The sequence below is a fragment of the Choloepus didactylus genome, chromosome 3, assembly GCF_015220235.1.
Source record: "Choloepus didactylus isolate mChoDid1 chromosome 3, mChoDid1.pri, whole genome shotgun sequence".
Classification (NCBI taxonomy): Eukaryota; Metazoa; Chordata; class Mammalia; order Pilosa; family Megalonychidae; genus Choloepus; species Choloepus didactylus.
This window is the reverse complement of record NC_051309.1, coordinates 134,641,580-134,665,408: the sequence shown is the minus strand read 5'-3', so window position 1 is coordinate 134,665,408 and position 23,829 is coordinate 134,641,580. Positions and strand designations below refer to the sequence as shown.

At 34.1% G+C, this 23,829-nt stretch overlaps 2 protein-coding genes across 3 annotated transcripts in view; one reads left to right on the top strand and one right to left on the bottom strand.

Moving 5' to 3' along the window:
• The window catches only part of SPATA5 (spermatogenesis associated 5), a 449,967-nt gene that overhangs the window by 146,634 nt on the left and 279,504 nt on the right, over window positions 1–23,829 (bottom strand). The gene's annotated exons all lie outside the window — the stretch shown is intronic.
• LOC119529831 (phorbol-12-myristate-13-acetate-induced protein 1-like) lies at window positions 21,475–21,636 on the top strand. The gene has a single exon (XM_037830602.1). It carries the CDS (start codon window positions 21,475–21,477, stop codon window positions 21,634–21,636), a length of 162 nt encoding a protein of 53 aa, XP_037686530.1.

The following is a 23,829-nucleotide window of genomic DNA, read 5'->3' as shown; positions in this document are numbered from 1 at the left end:
CCTTAAAAATCCTTTGTACTTTTATCTAATTTATACATGTTATTATTAATTTTGTATATTCCTATTCATTGTTTATAGACAACTTTCGAGTCAGGATTATTTCTACCAACAATTTTACAGTCATAAGACTAAAACTGAAACATCCAGTTTTTGTTCAGCAAGGTATGTTTTCTTTACAACACATACTTGAAGAGTACTTGGAGTTATTTGATAATGATTAGCAAATTTGAGCTTAATATATTTGCAGATCATTTTGCAACCAAATAGACTTTAGATTAAAGTGGTGACATGTTTTTATTCTTTCTGGAAAACTACAATTTATGATTTCATAGTGGAAACTGGCAAATGCAGATTGTTGTTAGATATTAGCCAATCAAGAGAGTTATGGAATAAGACTCGTGTCTCCAAATTTGTCAATTTGTGAGTTACTGTTTTATACAATAAATCCAGAAGAGTTCATGGAAATTTAGAATTCTTAGATAAACTCATACCAAATGTTTAAATGGCTTACAAAGTATCTGAAATAATTAAAGTCACTGTATTAAATACAAGGATGCTCACTATAGCTATATTCCCTACTTTGATAAAGAAAATAGGTGAGTAAAGATTAGACTTCACATATATCAATTTTTGTTGCTCATTAGTTCATTTCATTAAAGTTAACACATTGTTTTTTCATTGTGAGTTCTTAAAATCTTTCCTTAAGGGTACTTGGCTCTCTGAACTGTGCTTTTTTAAAGTTTTACTTTGAAGGTAGAGCATTCACTACAAAAAAAAATATGATTCAAAATCATGGAACGAAAAACTCATGTGAGGACATTGGATCTTTATTATTATACTGAAACTCAAAGACTGAATTATTTAGTTTTTTAAAGTAACTGACACCTTGTCATAGCTACCTTGCCTTGGAGAGGTTAAAAAGTTGTCCAGGTTCCAGACAGCAAAAGAGCAGCCTTTAAACTGCCAACATACAACATGCTTGGACAAGCACTTTCTTTTTACAGTGAAGTTACAGGATTGCTTTTTTAGTGCAACCAAATTCAAACAATGAATGGAGACACTTCCAACCCTGAGCAACGACAAATCGACAAATCGAGGGCCAAGGCAGTGGTACACAATGGAGCATTCCCACTGGGCAACCATGAGCAAACATAAGTTTTCTCTTCAAAGAAATGTTTTAAGAGGTTATTAGATTACGTATGCTTCAGCCTTTCAAGTACCCTTAAGTATGTTAACTCACATTCGATAAGGATTGTTGAAAGGTATGCACTGAAAAGTACCACAAATTGCTTCTTTGAACACAGCATTTCCTTGGACTTCCAAGATGATGCACAGAGGGGAGTGAAGAAAATAATGGCAACTCTCCTCATGATTCTGAGTGCCATATGAAATGGTGTTGGTAGAAAAATTAACATACAATGTGGAGTTTTCTTTTGGTATAAAGTAATCATGCTACTGTTTTATGTATTCACTCTACTCAGGATCAGAGTGTATTAATGCCCTGTGAATTTAAATTCAATTCAAATAAATAATCATAACCTGTGAACTGCCTCTGATTCCTTATGTCAAAATTAGGTAGAGAGAAAAATTAAGGATTTGCTCCACATGCCAATTAAGAAAAATAAAGGGAGAGATACAAAGATACAGAATAAAACACAAGAAGTTCCATCTGTAGAGGAAGGTCTAAAGATAATTTTCACTTCCTTACGATAATGTAAAAAAAAAAACACCAAAAAAAGGTATGCTCAAAATACCTTTGAAAAATTTAGTCCAGCAGAAACTAAAAGCCTGGTTTAGACAAACACTTCCCTTAAAATATGGACTGGATGAAGTCAGAAACTTTTATACATTCTGCCATAAGCATGAGTGGATTTTTACTTAGCTTTGGATTTGAGACAACAGATAAAATATTAGGACTCTGAGAATATCACTGAAAAGATTCTATAATTTATTATATCTAGTATTTATAATAAAACAGCCTTTGTCTAAGATTTAAAATTATAATGTGTAAAAATTAATGTGTGATTATCTATTAAGAGCTATATATTAGTATTAGTTTCTTATATTACTGCTATACTCCTTTCATAAATTCAAAGACAATGATGTTATCAATGTTCTGAAAATAACTCATTCTCTGTGGGCCACCTAAATTCTACAAGTTTATTTCATCGAAATGATCCAAGTTCAGGTTGTATAAAAGTTCTATGGAATAGCACATTGGAGCTGGCAGAACAAAAAAATCAGTGAACCTGAAGACAAAATAACTGAAATGATTCAGGCAGAGAAGCAAAAAGGAAAAGAATGAAAAAAAGTGAGTGGAGACTAAGAGACCTGTGAGACACCATCAAGTGTACTGATATATGTGATATGGGAGTCCCAGAAGAAGAAGGAGATAAAGGGGCAGAAGGAGTATTCAAAGAAATAATGTCTGAAAACTTCCAAAATTTAAAAAAAAGACATGATATATACAATCAAGAATCCCAATGAGCCCCAAAGAGGATAAACATGAAGAGAAATATGCCCGGACATACTGAATGTGAGGGACAAGGAGAAGGTTCTAAAAGTTGAAAGAGAAAAGTGGCTTGTTATACACAAGGGAGACTCAATAGACTAAGTGCCAATTTTTCATCAGGAATCATGGAGGAAAGAAAGCACTGGGATGAAATAGTTAATATGCTGAAAGAAAATAACTACCGACTAACAACTGCATATCCAGCAAGACTATATTTTTAAAATGAGGGAGATATTAAGATAGTCTCAGATAAATGAAAGCTGAGGGAGTCTGTCATCACTATACCTGCTCTACAAGCAAAGCTAAAGGGAGTTCTTCAGACTGAAAGGATAGGACACTAGATAGTGGATCAAAGGGCATCAAGAAATAATGATCTACAGTAAAGGTAACCATATGGGTAAATATAATTGCCAGTAGTACTGTATTGTATTTTTTGGTATGTATCTTTACTTTACTTTTACAGGTTCTAAAATACAAATGTATAAAAATAATGATAAATCTCTGGTTTCGGACATACAACATATAAAGATATAATTCGTAAAAAGTACAACAAAAAGGCGGGGGGATGGAGGGATACAGGAACAGTGTTATTGTATGTTACTGAAGTTAAGTTGTTATCAAATAAAACATAATTGTTACATACTTAGGATATTAAATTCAAGCCCCATAGTAATCACAAACAAAATATCTTAGAAACATAATATAGAAGGAAATGAGAAGGGACTCAAAATGGTACAATACAAACTACTAAATAAAAACCACAGTAAGCATTCTTAAAAGAACTGAGAGACAAAAAAGATGATTCAAAGATACAAGTAGGTTGAAAGTAGAAAGGAAGGAAAAAATATACAATTCAAAAAGTAACCAAAAGAGAGCTGGGATAGCTATACTAATATCCACTGAAATAGACTTTATTTTAAAATTTGTTATGATAAGGAGGTCAATTAAACATGAAGACATAATGATCTTATACATATGTAAAATATAAAATATACTAATTTTATAAAATAAAAATATTTAAACTATAGATATATAAAATATGTAAATATATAAATATATATGAATAATTGTAAAATATAAATGTATATAAATATATAATATAAAAGTATATATTATTTCTTATATAAAAATATAAAATAAATATAATATCTCTTAACTGCAGAGCCCCTAAATATATGAAGCGACTATTGACAGATTTGAAGGAGGAAATAAATGTTCTACAATAATAGGAGGAGACTTCAATATATAACTTCCAATAATAGACTGAACATCTAGAGAGAAGATCAGTAAGGAATAAAAGCACAGTACTATGAGTTAACTAGACCTAAAAGAGATATATAGAACCTTTCAGCCAACAACAGCAGAGAACACATTCTTCTCTAGTGCACGAGTCATTATCTAGGATAGAACATATGTCGGTTCATGAAACAAGTCTCAAAAAGTCAAAAATATTGAAATCATATAATGTATCTTTTTTGTCCATAACAGAATGAAGCTGGAAATCAATAACAGAGGGAAAAATGGAAAATTCACAAATCTGTGGAAAACAAACAACACGCTCTTTTTTATCCTGCAGTTTTATTGAGATATAGTCACCTACCATACAATCATCCAAAGTGTACAATCAATTGTTCACAGTATCATCATCTAGTTGTGCATCCATCACACAATATTTGAACATTTTCACTACTCCACAAAAGGGAAATAATAAAAATAAAATGAAAGTAAAAATAGAACACTCAAAACAACCCATGTACCCCATCCCACCCTTTTATTCATTTACTTTTTTGTTCCCATTTTTTCTACTCATCTGTCCATACACTGGAGAAAGGGAGTGTGAGCTACAAGGTTTTCTACAATCACACAGTCACACCATATAAATGATATAGTTATACAACTGTCTTCAAGAAACAAGGTTACTGGGAAGAACAAACTCTTAAACAATGAGTGGTCAAAAAAAGGAATATGGTCACAAGGGAAATTAGGAAATACCTGGTAGAATTGGGAAACTGCACTCCAGCAAACCAAATTGTATGTAACTGCTCAAATAATTCTGCATTCTGAAAATAACCCTATCAAGACAAGCCAATGCCCCGGAGCCAACAGAAAATTACAAAGAACTTGAAGGATCTAGAAGTTATGGACAAGCCAAACAAACAAATTAAAAAGCCACAAGGGACACAAAATTTGGAGCAATTAATTAAAGACATACAAACAAATCTCCAAAACAACTTTAATGATATGGCTAAAGACATAAAGGAAGTCAAGAAGATTCTGCGAGAGCATAAAGAATTTGAAAGAGTAAATAAAAAAACAGTAGACTTTATGGAAATAGAAGACACTATGGCTCAAATTAAAAATATACTAGAGACACAATAGCAGATTTGAAGAGGCAGAAGAAAGGAAAAGTGAACTTGAGGATAGATAATTGAATGTGAGCACACAAAAGAACAAAGAGAAAAAAAGTCAAAAAATTTGAAATGGATCTCAGAGAAATCATGGACAACATGAAGTGAACAAATATAAGAATCATTGGTGTCCCAAACGAAGAAGAAAAGGGTAAAGGGCTAGGAAGAGTGTTTCAAGACATAGTTGAGGAAAACTTCCCAAACCTGCTAAATGACATAAATATGCAAGTCAAAGATGCCCAATGAACTCCAAAGAGAATAAATCCAAATAAAGCTATTCCAAGACACAAATTGATTAGACTGTCAAATGCTGAAGAGGAGAAACATGTGAAAGCAGCAAGAGAGAAGTAATTCACCACATACAAGGGAACCAACATAAGACTAAGTACTGACTACTCAGTGGGCACCATGGAGGCGGGAAAGCAGTGGTATAACATATTTGAGATTCTGAAACAGAAATATTGCCAGCCAAGAATTATTTTTCCAGCAAAGCTCTCCTTCAAAATTGGGGGAGTTTAAAAATTTCACAGACAAACAAAGGCTGAGATCTGATAACAAGAGACCTGCCCTGCAAGAAATACTAAAGGGAGCTCTACCAGGGGAGGAAAAAAAAAAAAAAAAAGGAGAGAGAGGTCTGGAGAAGAGCACAGAAGTGAAGAGTTATTAATAAGAGAAACTTAAAGGAAAAAAAGTTAGAGGGGGGAAAAACAGATCTAACAACCAAAACCCAAAGCATAAGATGGCTGGTTCAAGAACTCCCTTCACAGTAATAACTTTGAATGTGAACGGATCAAACTTTCAAATTAAAAGATATAAACTGGCAGAATGGATGAAAAATATGACTGATCAATATGTTGTTTACAAGAGACTCATCTTAGACCCTGCAACACAAAGAGACTGAAAGTGAAAGGATGGAAAATAGTCTATGCAAATTGCAATTAAAAAAAAAAAGCTGGGGTAGCTATATCAATATCAGACAAAATAGACTTCAAATGCTAAGACACCATAAGAGACAAAGGAGGACACTATATATTAATAAAAGGGATAATTCACCAAGAAGAAATAACAATTATAAATGTTTATGCACTGTGCCAGTTTAAATGTATTGTGTCCCCCAGAAAAGGCCATGTTCTTTGATCCAATCTTGTGGGGGCAGACATATTAGTGTTGATTGGATTGGAATCCGTTGAGTGTTTCCATGGAGATGTGACCCACGCAACTGTAGGTGATAACTCTGATGGATAATTTTCATGGAAGTGTGGCCCTGCCCATTCAACATTGACCTTGATTAGTTTAATGGAGCACTATATAAGCTCAGACAGAAGGAACAAGCTTGCTACAGCCAAGAGGGACACTTTGAAGAATGCAAAGGAACTGAGAGAGGAGCTGCAACTTACAGAAACATTTTGGAGATGGCCTTTGAAAGTAGAATTATGCTCTGGAGAAGCTAAGAGAGGACAAATGCCCAAGAACAAGTGAGAGTGACATTTTGAAGAGAAGCTGCAGCCTAGAGAAGAACGTCCTGGGAGAAAGCCATTTTGAAACCAGAACTCCAGAGCAGACGCCAGCCACATGCCTTCCCAGCTAACAGAGGTTTTCCAGACACCATTGGCCATCCTCTAGTGAAGGTACCTGATTGTTGATGTGTTACCTTGGACATTTTATGGCCTTAAGACTGTACCTGTGTAACCAAATAAACCGCCTTTATAAAAGCCAGTCTATTTCTGGTGTTTTGCATTCTGGCAGCATTAGCAACTAGAACATGTACCCAATCAAGAAGCTCCAAAATACATGAGACAAACATTGGCTAAACTGAAGGGAGCAATAGACATGCCTACAATAATAGTGGGAGATTTCAATATACCAGTCTCTTCTACAGATAGAACAACTAGACACAGGACGAATAAGGAAATTGAGAACCTAAACAGTATGATAAATGAATTAGACTTAACAGACACATATAGATCGTTACATCCAAAGTGAAGGATATAAGTCTTCTCTAATGCCTATGGAACATTTTCCAGGATAGATCATATGCTGGGGCACAAAACAAGTCTTAATAAACTAAAAAAGATTGATGTTATTCAAAGCACATTCTCTGACCACAATGGAATGCATCTAGAAATCAATAACCACTAAAGAAACAAATCTTTCACAATTATATGGAGGTTAACAATATACTCCTAAACAATCAGTGGGTCAAAGAAGAAATTGCAAGAGAAATTGGTAAATATCTAGAGACAAATGAAAATTAGAACACAACATATCGAAACCTCTGGGAAGCAATGAGGGCAGTGCTGAGAGGGAAATTTATAGCTCTAAATGCATATATCAAAAAGCAAGAAAGAGCTAAGACTAAAGATGTAACTCAACAATTGAAGAGGCTAGAGAATGATCAGCAAACTAACCCTAAAGCAAGTAGACAAAAAGAAATAACAAGGATTAAAGCAGAAATAAATGAGCTGGAGAACAAAATAATAGAGAGAATAAAAAAATTCAAAAGTTGGTTCTTTGAGAAGATCAACAAGATTGACAGACCCTTAGCTAAACTGAAAAAGTAAAAAAGAGAGAAGACCCAAATAAACAGAATCAGAAGTGAGAAGGGGATAATTACTACAGTTCCCAAAGAAATTAAAAAAAAAATCGTAAGAGGATACTATGAACAACTGTATGCCAACAAGCTACACAATTAAGAGGAAATGGACAATGAACAACCTAGACTGACCCAAGAAGAGACAGAAGACCTCAACAAACCAACCACAAGCAAAGAGATCCAATCACTCATCAAAAATTTACCTACAAATAAAAGTCCAGGGCCAGATGGCTTCACAGGGGTATTTTACCAAACTTTCCAAAAAGAATAGACACCATTCCTGATTAAACTCTTTCAAAAAATTGAAAAAGGAACACTACCTAACTCATTTTATGAAGCCAATATCACTCAGATACCAAAACCAGAGAAAGACACTACAAAAAAGGAAACTATAGGCCAATATCCCTAATGAATATAGACACAAAAATCTTAAACAAAATACTTGCAAATCGAATCCAAAGGCACATTAAAAGAATTATACACCATGACCAAGTGGAGTTCATTCCTGGCATGCAAGGGTGGTTCAACATAAGAAAATCAATTAATGTTGATTCAACACATTAACAAATCAAAAGGGAAAAATCAAACGGTCATCTCAATAGATGCTGAAAAAGCATTTGACAAAATTCAATATCTCTTTTTGATAAAAACACTTCAAAAGGTAGGAATTGAAGGAAACTTTCTTAAAATTATAAAGGGCATATATGAAAAACCCACAGCCAGCATAATACTCAACAGTGAGAGGCTGAAAGCCTTCCCTCTAAGATGAGGAATGAGACAAGGATGCCCACTGTCACCTCTATTATTCAACATTGTGCTAGAAGTTCTAGCCCAAGCAAGTCACCAAAACAAAGATATATATAACAGGTATCCAAATTGGAAAGGAAAAAATAATACTGTCATTATTTGCAGATGATATGATCTTATATTTGAAAAACCCTGAGAAATCTACCACAAAGCTACTTGAGCTAATAAACAGATTCAGCAGAGTGACAGGATATAACATTAATGTACATAAGATGGTAATAATCCTATAAAGTAGTAATGACCTAACCGAACAGGCAATGAAAAAAAATTCCATTCACAACAACTAAAATATCAAGTACCTAGGAATAAACTTAACCAAAGACATAAAAGACCTCTACACAGAAAACTACAAATTTTTACTAGAAGAAATAAAAAAGGACCTAAATCAGTAGAAAAATATCCTATGCTTATGGATAAGAAGACTAAACATTCTTAAGATGTCAGTTCTACCCAGACTGATGAACAGAGTCAATGCAATTCCAATCAAAATTCCAACAACCTACTTTGCAGTCTTGGAAAAGTTAGTTATCAAATTTATTTGGAAGGGAAAGGGGCCTTGAATTGCTAAAAACATCCTAAGAAAGAAGAACGAAGTGGAAGGACTTACGCTTCCAGACTTTGAAGCCTACTATAAAGCTACCGTGGTCAAAACAGCAGAATAGGCATTTGACAAAATCCAGCACACATTCCTGAAAAAGGCACTCAGAAAAGTAAGACTAGAAGGAAACTTCCACAACATATCAAGGGTATATATGAAAAACCCACAGATAACATCATCCCCAACAGTGAAAGACTGAAATCTTTTCCTCAATGATTAAGAACAAGGCATCTCTGTCATCAATGTTTTTCTAACCACAACAATTAGACAAGAAAAAGAAATAAAAAGCACCCAAATTGGAATAGGAAGAAGTAAAACTTTCTTGGTTTGCAGAACACATGATTCTACATAGAGAAAATCCTGAAAAATTCAGAACAAATACAGTAGAGCTAATAAATAATATGGCAAAATGGCAAGGTAGAGACCAACAGAAAAAAAACCAGTGATGCTTTTATACATTAGTAATGAACAATCTGAAGAGAAAATCAATAAAAAAATTCTATTTATAATAGCAACAAAATAATAAAATATCTAAGAATAAATTTAACCAAGGATGTAAAGGATTTGTACAGGGAAATTACAAAAGAAATCCAAGAAGACCTAAATAAATGGATGGAGATTTGTGTTCATGGATTGGAAGACTAAATATTGTTAAGATGTCAATTCTAAGCAAAGCCTTCTTTGCAGATATGGAAAAGCCAATCATCAAACTCATATGGAAGGCTAATGGTTCCAAATAGACAAAAGCATCTTGAGAAAGAAACACAAAGTTAGTGGACTCACACTTCCCAATTTTTACCCTTATTACAAAGCTCCAGGGGAAAAAAAAAAAAAAAGTGATACTGGCACAAGATCAGACATATAGACAAATGGAACTGAATTTAGGGTTCAGGAAGAAACCGTCACATTTATGGCCAAGTGATTTTTGGCAAGGATGCCAACTCCATTCAATGGAGAAAAAATAGTCTCTTCAACAAATGATGTTGGGAAAGATTAGATGTCCATATACAAAAGAATGAAGGTGGCCCTGTACCTCAAGTATATACAAAAATTAACTCAAAATGGAACAAAGACCAAAAGATAAGAAACAAAACTATAAAACTCTAAGAAGAAAACAAAGGAAGCATCTTCAGAACCTTGTGTTAGGCGATAGTTTGACTTTTCACCCCAAGTACAATCAACAAATTAAAAAAAAATACATAAATGGTACTTCATCAAAATTCAAAACTTTTGCATATAAAAGGAATTTAACAAAAAGTAAAACAACAACCTACAGAAAGGGAGAAAATATTTGGAAACCACATATCCAAAAAGGTTTTTATACCCAGAATATATAAAGAAATCCTACAAGTCAACAACAAAGAGACAACCTAATTAAAAAATGGGCAAAAGACCTGAATAGATTTCTTCAAAGACATAGAAATGGCCAATAAACATATGAAAAGATACTCAACAGCATTAACCATTTAGGGAAATGCAAATCAAAAACACTAGATACCACTTCACACCTATTAGAATGGCTAATAAGTAAACTGAAAATAAGAGTTGGAATGGATGTTGCAAAATAGAAGCACTCGTTCATTGCTAATAGGGATGTAAAATGGTGCAACCTCTGTGTAAGGCAGTTCGGTGGGTCCTCATAAAATTAAGCATAGAATTACTGTATGACCTGGAAATCACACTTCTAGGTATATACCCCTAAAAACTGAAAATAGGGACTCAGATATTTGCACACCAATGTTCACAGTAGTATTACAGGCACACCTTGGAGATATTGTGGGTTCAGTTCCAGACTGCTGCAACAAAATGAATATCACAATTAAACGAGTCACATAAATTTTTCAGTTTCACAGTGCATATAAAAGTTATATTTACACTATACTGTGGTCTATTAAGCGTGCAATAGAATTATGTCTAATAAAACATACATACCTTAATTAAAATGTGACAGAGAGAAATGAAGTAAGCACATCTGTTGGAAAAAAGGCACTGATAAACTTGCTCAATGCAGTGCTATCACAAACTTAAATTTGTAAAATATGCAGTATCTGCAAAGCTCAATAGAGTGAAGCACAATAAAATGAGGTATTCCTGTATTGCCAGTTGTCAAAAGATGGAAGCAACTCAAATGTCCATTAACATATGAATAGATAAACAAGATGTGGTATACACATACAATGGAATATTACACAGCCATAAAAAGTAATGAAGTTCATCTACAACATGGATGAATCCTGAAAACATGTCGAGTGAAATAGATAAACATTGCATGATCTCACAGATAGGAAATAACCAGAAAAATCAAACTCATTAAGTCAGAAACTAGAATACAAGTTGGCAGGTGCTAGAGTGGGCTTAGGGAATAGCGATTTAGTGATTAGTTGGTAAAGAATTTCTCTTGCGGATGATGGAAAAGTTTTGGTAATAGATAACGGTGATGGTAGCAAAACATTGCTCAAGTAACTAACACTACTGAATTGTGTATTATAAAGTGGTTAAAATGAGTAATTTTAGGTTGCATATATGTTACCAGAAAAAATTAAAAAATTAAAAACCATAGAACTTTATAACACAATCAGTGTATCATAATGTAAACTATGGAGTATAGTTAATAGTATTATCATATTAATATTGTTCCATCAATTATATCAACAACAAAAGGAATGAAGTTTTGAAACATGCTACAACATGGATGAACCTTGAAGACATCATGTTGAGTGTAATAAACTTGACACAAAAGCACACATATTATATGATCTTCCTTATGTGAAATAATTAGAATATGCAAGTTTATAGAGTCAGAAAATAAAAGTGTACCTTACAAGGGAGAGGGGATGGGGTAGGGAATGAGAGGGTTAATACTCAGTTGGTACAAAATTTCTGTTTGTGGTGATGGAAAAATTTCAGTAATGGATGGTAATGAAGGTGACACTGAATTGTATACTTGAATGCAGCTAAAATGATTAAATTTTGCTTGCATATATTTTACCAGCATAGAACGGTTGAACACAAAGAGTGAACTCTAATTTTAGCTATGAATTAAAGTTAATAATATATTTATAATAATAATGTTTCATCAACTATAAAAGGATACCTCACTGATGTAAAATGTTAATAATAGACAAAATTGGGTGTGTGTGTTTAGGGGGTGTATGAGAACTCTCTATTTTCTGTATGATTTGTCTGTAAACCTACAACTGCTCTAATAAAAAATAAAATTAAAAAGTCATTTGGTATAATGTAAACATTAATATAATTCTATATTTCAAGTCCAGAGATACCAAGGTTTGTATCTGTTTCACATCCCTAACCAGGGTATATAAGTATAGGTATAGGTATAGCTTTAGGTATGAGAAGAGAGACATCTACTGATCCAAAATATCTGTAATCCATGGAGGTCAAGGAGTAGCCCTGATCCCGAGTGACTGTGCCCTCATCCAGAGAGGTTAAAGATGGGCTTATATCCACTTCCCAAGACCACCAAACTTTCATCCACAGGCTCAAGAGGGAGCCCTAAACGCCTTGCCTTTTCTCTCATCACTCACAGTGTCACCACTGTTATCTGGCTTGAGTCTATCAGTACTAATTTCATGATGCTCTTCATCTATCAGAATTCCAGTTCACTCATCTTCTAGATTCTAATCCCCACAAATGTCAATACATTCCCTAGTGTGTCCCCTTTTCCTCCTCTTATTGTATTATATAACAAATAACAGCAAATATAACAAAAAGTGCAGGTCAATTTTACCACATGCCAATCTCCAGTAGGCGAAAGGATCCAATCCTAGGATGGGAAGATGTTTTGGCTTTTAATGGACTTAGTGGGAATTTTTAGCATTGTGTGAAGTCCTAGCTTCAATTAAGGGCATCTATCTGAGAAGAAATAAACTCAGAGGCAGAGACACAACTTTAGGAAGAGACTGGCAATGTCCCTTTAGGTAGAGCAGTGGTCTCAGCTGGGACCAACCAGGGAGCCAGGGACTCAAGGGAGCCAGGAACACTCTAATCAGACAGACACACACCCACAGCCACCAGCACAATACTGAGCAAACTGTGTGCACGCTGCAGAGAAGAGCCTGGGCAGTGGCACTCTGGGTGCCTCCATCTTGGTTTCTGTTATCCTTTTAATGCACAATTATGTTGGAATCTTCAAGATCCTAGAGTTTCTATTGTTCATGATATTTAAATAGAATTTGCAGTTCAGCATTTCACAAACCTTTTATTTCTAAAGTTAACACTTTACATTTTATATAAGTTCTTAATACATGTGTCTCTTTTAACACATTCATGAACGTAAGCCCATATGCTTATTAAAGAGACAATAGTGTGAAACTAATGAGCATGGATCCATGAGCCTAACCTGGAATTTAACGTTATTCCCTTTTTTTAAAAGAATTCTAATTTGTTTTTACAGTATCTATTACACACAAAATGCCTATGTTCCTTTTTTTAATTCAATTTTATTGAGATATATTCACATATCATACAATCATCCAAAGTGTACAATCAAGTTTTCACAGTACCATCATACAGTTGTGCATTCATCACCTCAATCTATTTTTTGAACATTTTCCTTACACTAGAGAAAGTGAAAATAAGAATAAAAGTAAAGAAGAACACCCAAATCCACCCCCCACCCCACCTCCCACCCTATGCCTATGTTCTTTTAACCTATGGCTGGACTTAAGAAATAGTAGAAGTGCATATTAGGAATAAGTAGGAAAAATATACAATTATAACAAATACTAATGGTTATTCATATTATTTTATTGACCAAACATTGTCTAAAATAAGAGAGCCAATGGACCTCTAAATTATTATATTAACCAGATTGGTGGGTTGTAATATTTACTTTAATTGCATCGGACTATTGACAGTAAACTTAGGAAGAACCAGTGTAAAAAGCATGCAAATCCAATGGTTTTAAACAACTCTTTTAGATTTATTATGGTAATCAAGATTTCATTAGCATTCTTGTTCACAGTTCTAATGAAGAAGAGGGGTAGAATACTTATTCTTTTTAAACAAGTGCTACTGTTAATACTGATAACATCTCCCTCTTTGAACTAAAGGACAGCCTTCTTGCCTAAGATTATTAATAATCCATTCAACTACTCATTTTAGTCAATATTTTACATCTAACAGAGAGCTTTGGATTGTTAGAAAAATGGCTTCTACAAATCTCTACATAGTAGAGACTTAATACTACTATTCATAGGGCTGGGAATGTTTCTAATGATAAAGAACTTGGATCTATTCATGTATGCTTCTGAAATTTTATTGTGTTTTTCTCTCATATAATCTCTGTACCTGGTTATACCTGACCAACAAAGAACAAATAAACTAAGAACCTATTGCAGGATGCTTCATATGAAATTCGTTAAAATTTAGAAGTCATGGTCTAATGTGGAAGAAAATTAAATGTTTTCCCTTCTTGTTTGAAATGCTCAGGAAAACTGTTAAGCTTAATGCTTAGTATTTAGTGAATCCAATCAGCCCATGTGTGTAAGAAATATCAAATCTGATTGAGGGGTGGGTGGTGGTTAGGGAGAAATAAATTACCAGCATTTCCGGGTTGGGAAGGAGTGTTTGCTTTTTTTTTGGGTCAGACTAGCTGTCGCCACCAATACTGACAGGGAGAGTTACTATAGTGATGCTCTACCTGTGATGACTGAGGGACACAGAGACAGAAGAACAAGAGGGAAATCATATCCATAATACCTTGTAGAGCACCACCAAAAGAAACCTATTATCTGGGCTTTGTTTTGATTTGTCTTTTCATGAAGGATTAAGATTCTTAACAAGATATGCTGTTAAACTTGAATTTTTTATCAGTTTTGTAATCTAGATTTAAAAAACAAGTATGTATCTGCACATACATAAACTCATAATACCTCTTTTTACATGCACTGTATTCTAAAACATCTACTACTGAGAGTCTTACATCTAACAAGTGTTAACTTTTAATTGAATCTGACATTTTTCATGGAAGTTTTAAACAATATATTTCAGTATTAGAAAAAAAGAAAATTTGAGAACTCATGGACCTTTATATTTGTATGGAATTTTGGTGTGTTTCCTATCAAATAAATTAGCTTCAACATAATTTAGATTGGATTTTCATGACAGCAAATAACTAAGGAAAGGAAATATTTTGGATTATATCTTCATGATCTACAAATTGGTTCAACTTTTTTTTTTATCATAATTATTTTGAACTTGACTAACTGGCATGATGCCTTAGTGATGAGAAGGGTATCAGGTATCCATGCTTTTGTTTTGCCTTGTCAACTTGTTTAACTGTTGAAGTCATGATATGATGTTTAACACTAAGCTCTTATTAATTTAATATCTGTTTAGAAACAAAGATGTGAATGAATGAATGAATGAATACATGAATGAATGGAAGGATGATGAAGAAGGTAAGTTACTTGTCGTCGTCTTAATTTCCCTTTTGCTATTTAGGAATAATAATATTTTAGAGCTTATACAATAAGAAAATTGGTGAATAGATGATAATTAAGTAAGTAGTATTATTCTGATTATAAGAGATCATTATTTTTATTACTACTTCTATTGCTGCTAATCAGTTCCAAGCTCCCCCAAGAGCCTAGGAACTATTTGTTTTACTATCCCCAAACTAAGAAACCGCATGCTTAAAGTCATGCACTGGTATCAGTCCGGAATTAAGTATTAAAAAAAAAAAAATTAAACATTATTCAAAACTCCAAAACAAATGAGCTTCTTAAACAAAACGCAACCGAAATACCTACATAGTCCCTTTGTATATTTTCAATGTTTCAAATCTCTTAGACTTCATATAACTCACCAAAGACAGATTTGCTTTTCCTTATAGAGAAAAACATGTTTTAAAAATTGGCTCAATCTTCATGTAATCCTAAAGGTCTCAAAGAAAAGGTGCTGTCAAATATATGAAGAAAGTTTCAATGAGTTTTTTTCCCTTTCTGCTAATACTCCTTACAACAGGTAAGGAGAGGATTTCCTTTTTGTGCTTTTGGCCTCTAATCCCCAAAGCCACCCAAGAACAAAAATTGAACTGAATACATTTTATAAAATTTCCAAGAACTGCTTATAAAACATAGGTAAAACATAAAATAAAGAAACCTATGAGTTACTCATTAACATGGAAACTCTATGACCTTGTAGGTTGCCTTATAAAAAGAAATTTGATGATTAGTTTGTCCCTCTAAGACTAAAGTCTACAAAACAAGACATTTTATACAAGTCATTTCAAGTTGTTGCTTAATAAAGCCTATGATTCAATAAGTACAGAGAATTAATTACTTTCTTGCCTCAGGAAACAGCGGAAAGTAAACTGAGAGGCTGATGGCAGAACACTTGCCCTATTAGACTGTACCCTTCCTTTCAGTACACAAGGGACATTAGTTCTGATGCCATTAAATCTCTTTTCTCCCCCCTTACATTTTAAAAGCCCTCTTGGCTTAAAAGCAAAAGTTTGTGTGTGGTCTGTTTTCAGGAATGATTGAGATGGGCTATATACATGTTTATTCTTATTTGTGTAAGTGATGAAATTTTTATACTTATAATTTTTGAGGCATACTTTAAAGATGTCAAACTCTGGTTTAAGTTCTGATGAAAACATAGTTCTATATTTTATGCTCTTTTTTTCACATTTTGATTCAGAAACAGAGGTACTGAATATTAGATGTTACACTCAATCTTTACTTTTACACTGACCTAGTGAACTTCTTTTGTAATCATATACCAGAGAAAAGCTTTGCTGTGGGTTTCAGCCATATTAAATGCTTTAAAATGTTAAATTATTTATTTGTTGGCTTTTAAATGAGTACTATACTCTTTTGTCTGTGGTGTTTAAAGGTGAAGTTTGTTACTATTGTAACATTCAGCAACTAAAAGCTTAGTAGGAATAATCTGCAATAATCTTAATTTTTCTGAAGTCTTAAAACTTTAAATTTTATATCTAACTGTAAAGTAAGAAATAGAAACTAGAGGTAGAGAATATTTAATTGTATAAGTTATATATTCTCTGTATTTTGCATTGCAGGTCAACATTTCATATAGATAAATATTTAAAAATTTGTACATTAGGGAGTGTTTAAAATACCAAGAAACTTTAAATGTGTATATATATTTTAATTTCCTAAATGCATTCTGAATGTACTGAAGTCTGGAGTATTTATGTTAGAGTTGGTAGCACTTGTATTAATATTACTAAGGATGCTAATGTTTACCTGCATTAATAATATATAGCCTTATTTTAATGAGTATTAAAATGTTTTAGCTTTAATGCTTCAAGTTGAGTTATTCTCACTATGTTAATCTGCAAAGTTTATAATTCTCCCCACAAAATCATGTTTCATCAAGGTTTTACTAGGAGCTTTGTTATTACCAAGACCTCTTGTATTCACATGGAGTTTACAAGTATTCTCAGAAGAATTAAAGGTATTCAATGATTGAACAAGCAAAACATATAAAAATAAATGAAAAAAATGTAGTTTAAAGATTATTCACGAGTGTCTTAGAAAGCTAAGGAAAATATTATATTATAGTTTATGTTTATGTTTAAAGTTAATGCTGAATATAACATATTTTTAAATGAGCCAGTTTATTTGCTTAGTAATAGGGCCTAATCAATGATGGAATAAAAAACTAGACTTGGACTTAGGGAGAAAAAGATACTCTTTTAAAATAAAAATATGTTTACTTCAAATAGTATGAGTTCAAAATTAAAGGTAAAAGAGTTTTGACGTTTTGTATAAATACATAACATTTTGAAGGAATGTTGGGTAGTTCTACTTTTGATAATGGAGGTCTAACTAATTTGAACAAACCCTTTTGCTCAAAATAACTAGAAATACTGGAGAAAAAAAAAATCTAACTGAAAGAATCAGAGAACTCATAAGTTAGTAAAGAATAACGGCATGAAAATCGGAGAGAAGGAGGACCAAAGAGATGAGTCCTGTATTTAGGGTCACTTTTCACTTGGGAGAAGCTCTAATTCCTGCAAGTAGCTATTGAGAGATAAGAAGCTAGTTGCCCCTTCCGTATACTTATGGATCCAGGAAGAAAGAAGTTGGAATCAAAGTCCACTAAGAGGAGAATCCTAATAAAGACCCAAGAGGATTGCAAGAGACTACTTACTGCGATGATGTAAATGTTCTATATCTGTACTCACTATCCAACAGAGAAATCACAGTGGCTACTGAGCACTTGAAATGTGGCTAATTTTAATTTTTTAAAAAATTTTAATTAAAATTAAATAGCCACATGTGGCTAGTGGCCACTTATTGGACAGTGCATATATGCATGAGGAGATATTTGAGTATGTTCATTGCAGCACTGAATGTTAAGAAAAAATTTCAGATTGATTAATATAAAATAGATTCTGAATGTACAGAAGGATTTCTTTAACAGGATATAAAAAACACAAACCATAATGGAAAAGATCGATAAACTGGACTACGTTAAAGAAGAAAACTCCCATACAATAAAAGACCACATGACCAAAGTATAAAGACAAGTAACAGGACTGGGACAGGACTTCTGCTGTACATTTAACTGACAGAGAATAGTATCCAGAATATATGAAGAGCTACAAATCAATAGTGAAAAAGACAACTACAGAAACAACAACAACAACAAAATGGCAAAGGATATTCTTAAGTTTTATCTTCTCTATCAGAATACAAGAGGGGAAAAGGGGAAAGTGTGAGAGAGAAAACATGAAAATACAGAAGAATAAGAAATATTGAAATCAAAATATATACTTTATTACTAGAGGAAGTAGCTTATATGTATAACCAAATGTGCTTCCTAACATTTCACCTCTGAATTAAGTGCAGTTATATGCTAAATCAAATTAGTTAGTTGCAGGATCCTGCCAAGGGGCCAAGTCCACGCTTACAACATGGTGAAGTAGACACCATGATAGGTCTCTGCAGTCTCAAAAGAATAAGAGCCCAGAAAGGGGTGAGCTGCTCAATTCTTTTATTCAAAGGCAACACTCTGTGGAGTTGATAATATGACAGTAATATCTAAAGATAGGTTTTTATTTCTTCTATATATAATATCACTTTCATGAATCAAGGAATAGTTTCACTTTGAAAATGACTAAAAGAATACAAGAATAACTTCTCTGAATTACTCTATCAAACTACCTGTAATTGATACAGATCTTCCAGAAGTTAGCAGTCCATGAAAAAACGTTCTTCCTAGATAGCAAGATGAGGACACTTCTTAGAGCAATGGGTAAAAAGTAACATCCCTGCAAAGTTTTGCTTGTGTGCATAAGTTTAAAAAAAATCTCTGCACTCTTTCAGCCACCAGGTAATATGTAGATGGGGACCCTCTGAAGTACTGTACTGAAAAGGTTGAATCCCCTTAATATTTTTCTGCTACTTTAAATTAATAGGGTTTTACATGAGATGTCACTCAAAATTTCGGGGTAGATAAGCAATTTTCAAAATCTGCCTGTTTTATTTCTTCCATCCAAATGATCCCCATTTTCCTTATATAAATTGGACACAATATAACTAGAAAGACAGATGCAATATTGGTTGAATTGTAAAAAAATTTTTTTCATATAAAGAAGGAACTGGTGAAGTATTTGTGCAATAGTCCCCATAATTTCTCAAACTTCCCATGTAATTCATCATCTTCCTCTGTTCAGCTGCTGAGTTAACCTGAACCAACACAAAATAGTATTTTCAAAGCTACAGATGAAAAACCAGAAAAGCCTTAGAGAAAGCCTGACCTGGGGAGGAAGGCTGATAGGGAAAAAGTGATAGCCATAATCACTACAATATGTTTGGTTCTTTATCAGTTCACAGTTTATTATCTCATCTACTTACCATAACAAACCTGTGAGACAGATAGCACCAGCACTAGGAAATTAAACCTTTAAAATACCAGCTTTAAATAACAGCCAGTAAGTGGTAGAATGGAATATCAAGCACAGATATTCCAACTTTCAAATATCATATTCTTATCCCTACACCCAAATTGCTTTTTAATTGTGAGAGACTGTGAGAGATTTTTAATTGCGTTCTAAGAAGAAAATGCATTTAGGAATAAAGACTAGAAATTTACTTGATAAACTTGCAAATTTAAGAAATTTGTCACTTCTGTCAACATTACTCTGTAGAAGAATACCTAGCTTATTCCCAGAAATTTGGGGGCCCAATACACCAACTAGTAGTCTGCAACTATTAAGATGCCAGATGCTTTTATCACTTGATATGTAACAAGTAAACTGTGAAAACAGGATGACTTTTATAATTTGCATTTTAAAATAGAATTGATACAGATCAGGACTTCTGGAAAAGATCAATAAGGTTCAAGGAGGGAAAAAAGGTTGAGGGGAGAATTGTTGTTAAGCTGGAGATAAAATTTGAAGTGATAGTGCAGATTCACACTGGCAAAAAAGATGTAGACTAATCACTATCACTTATGTGATTGTTTTCTCCTTGTTTGAGAACAGTTTGCAAAGAAAGACAAGAGCAGCAATCTTTCCTACCAAAGCGCTGGTTCTTATTTTGAGTACACTAAAGAAATGTTATTAATATATCAGGATTGCTGTTAATATTTTATAGGAGAGTTATTGTTTTTAAAACATTCTTCAATATGATTTTATGATATTTAGATGTTAGAACTAGAAAAAGAGCTTACAGTCTTAATTTTATAATGGAAATCAATGGGAAAAATCACTAAATAAACAAAGTTTTGTAAAGCAAATCTTGTAGGAATGTATCTATTCTGTTAAGGAACAGACACTAGTATATAACCTCTTAAAAAACATGTTAAGTTTACATGGACTATGCAATATTGTCATTTATACATTTCACAAGAATGAATAAAAATGAAAGATTTAAGAATAAAAGAATAATTCCATTTTCTTTTTATTTTCTTCTTAGACTTAGCAGCCTAATATTTAAAGGCTAGGGTTCAGCTTTTTTTTCCTTCCTATGGCATAAAGAGTCGTGGCAGATCACTGTAGCTTAGAGGCAAATCTAACCAAATGATGAAATTAATATGCATAATAAGTAATAATTATCATTTGATGCCAGAATTATCTAAACTTCAAACAAAATACCAAAATTCTTATGAATTAAAAAGAACATGCTACATCCATACATGTTCTAATTACAGAGAAAATGAGGTATTGTGTTTGAATGAAAACCTAATATATTTGTGGTCAAAAACATAATTCAACAAACTTAAGTAACTCACTGGGTCACTCAATGCCCTTAAAATTTTCTTCTTTATAAGTGGTTCAAGCCATTCCAGAATGAACTCTTAGAGAATGATCACAGATGCAAGTTAATGCAAACAAATCAACAAAAAATCATATGAGGGAGTGGTAAAGTGATCGTGGACCTCAGAGGTTCCCAGGAGCTCACAAGGTCTGGTTTGGTCTGGTTTGCAGCTCCGTGTCGCCCGCCGCCTGGTTGCACCTGGCCGCCCTGCATGTCCTGTATCTGCCCCAGGTGCTCGAGTTGCAGGACTGAGTCTCGGGTTGGGTCTGCAGTAGAGTTGTCAGCGGCTGCTGGCAGAGATGCCTGGGACGGAGCGTAAGAACGTGCAGCCGAGCAGTGTGCGGACTCCGGCAGAGCTCGAGGTTGAGTGTGCTATTCAACTCAGGAGAATTGGAAACAATCTGAATTTCAGGCACAAGCTTCTGAAGCTGATAGCCAAACTGTTCTGCTCAGGAACCTGACTGCTTCAGAAACATACAAATGAGGGGACTCTTTTCAAATGGAAGATTCCCTATAGGTGGATTTCATCAATTGGAGGAGAGAACATGAGGGAGCATGTCATTTGCTTTTGGATGCCCTTGGAAATGAAGACGGAATATTTCAAAACATGAGTTGCTGTTGGAGGTTTTCCAGAAGTCATTCTTTGGGGATATGAGAACATTATAAAATCATTTTGTTTGTATTAGAGCAAGAACGGGAGAGCCTTGAAAACAGGGAAGTAATATTTATACATTTCTTTTTTGCTTAGAGAATTTGGTTTAGTATTTCTGCTGAAGGTTGCTGCCCAGCCTAATGTTAAGAGGAGTTGACAGATGATGAGACTGTAGATAGGTGTTCCAGTTTGCTAATGCTGCCAGAATGCAAAACACCAGAGATGGACTGGCTTTTATAAAAGGGGGTTTATTTGGTTACACAGTTACAGACTTAAGGCCATAAAGTGTCCAAGGTAACATATCAGCAATCAGGTACCTTCACTGGAGGATGGCCAATGGTGTCCGGAAAACCTCTGTTAGCTGGGAAGGCACGTGGCTGGCGTCTGCTCCAAAGCTCTGGTTTCAAAATGGCTTTCTCCTAGGATGTTCCTCTCTAGGCTGCAGTTCCTCAAAAATGTCACTCTTAGTTGCACTTGGGGTATTTGTCCTCTCTTAGCTTCTCCGGAGCAAGAGTCTGCTTTCAATGGCCGTCTTCAAACTGTCACTCTCAGCTGCACTGAGTTCCTTCTATTTGTCAGCTCATTTATATGGCTCCAGTAATTTAATTCAGACCCACCCTGAATGGGCGGGCCAACACCTCCATGGAAATTATCCAATCAGAGTTATCACCCACAGGTGGGTGGGGCACATCTCCATGGAAACACTCAAAGAATTACAATCTAATTAACACTGATAGGTCTGCCCACACAAGATTACATCAAAGATAATGGCATTTGGGGGGACATAATACATTCAAACCAGCATGATAGGTGTAGGGGAAGACACAGGATATGTTTAATTTTTGTCTCTGAGGTTTTGGATGACAACAATGTATAATATCTTTTCCATACATAATATATTGTTAAAAGTAAAGATTTCATTCTGAGAACATGGGACATCATAGTGAATGTTGATTCCTAAAGATCTGTAAAATGCCCTTTCTCACAGTCAGTGTGTGTCCTATAAAAAGTGGTCTTTTATGCACTGAAGGTGAAATGTTTATAAATGGTTGTTTAAAGGCAAGTAACCCACAGAGTAGCACCACAAACCTAAATAAGTGTTAGCATTGTACACTGGTGCAGAGGGTAACAACAGTGGTATGGAAAAACTACCCATTATGTATTAATGACTATATTTAATAGGAATATCTTACCAACTCTACACTAACACTAGGGATGAATAATTAGCAGCTGATAAGAGCTCTGGGATGTATTATGTTATGATAATTGTTTAAAGTTGAGAATGATTGTACAACTAAGAGAAGATTAGGTAAGAAAATGACTGTTTATCTTGGGATAGAATACATATTAAGTCAAGTTAGGAACCTACTACTTAATAAATCAGGCTCTCGACTTGAGGCTTGCTCTTGTGAAATTTAGGGTTGTAAAGAGGCTGAGGCCTCCCATAACTATGCCTAAGAGGCACCTCCAGGGAACCTCTTGTTGCTCAGATGTGGCCTTTCTCTAAGCCCAACTCAGCAAATAAATTCATTAACTTCCCTGCCCACAACCACCACCAAGAGGGATATGACTCCCAGGGGAATGAATCTCCCTGAGGTCACAGTGGCTGAGAGATCCCAAATAGAGTCGAGAGGCTATCCTGGAGATTACTCTTATGCAAGTTCCAACTAGATATCCCAAATGGCCACAGTAAGCCATGCCCATACCTAAAGAAGTCCCCAAATACCTAGGTGCCTACCTGAGATTCTATAAAAGATGCATTCACTAAGTTTTATCTTTCAGAAACTTAAATCCACCAGAGTGTTCCTATACCTGACAAGTCCTAAAAGCCAGAGGTGACAGCCTCTTTAAAATCAACTATCAGATGCAGCCCCTTTCCCCATACTGTCAACACCTCCTTTCAATATGAAAATGTTAGGGTGCTCACTGCCTAGTTACCCTTAAGATGGAGAAAGAGATTAAGTGAGGGGAAGGGATAGCAGCAAACACGATAAGATTGAAC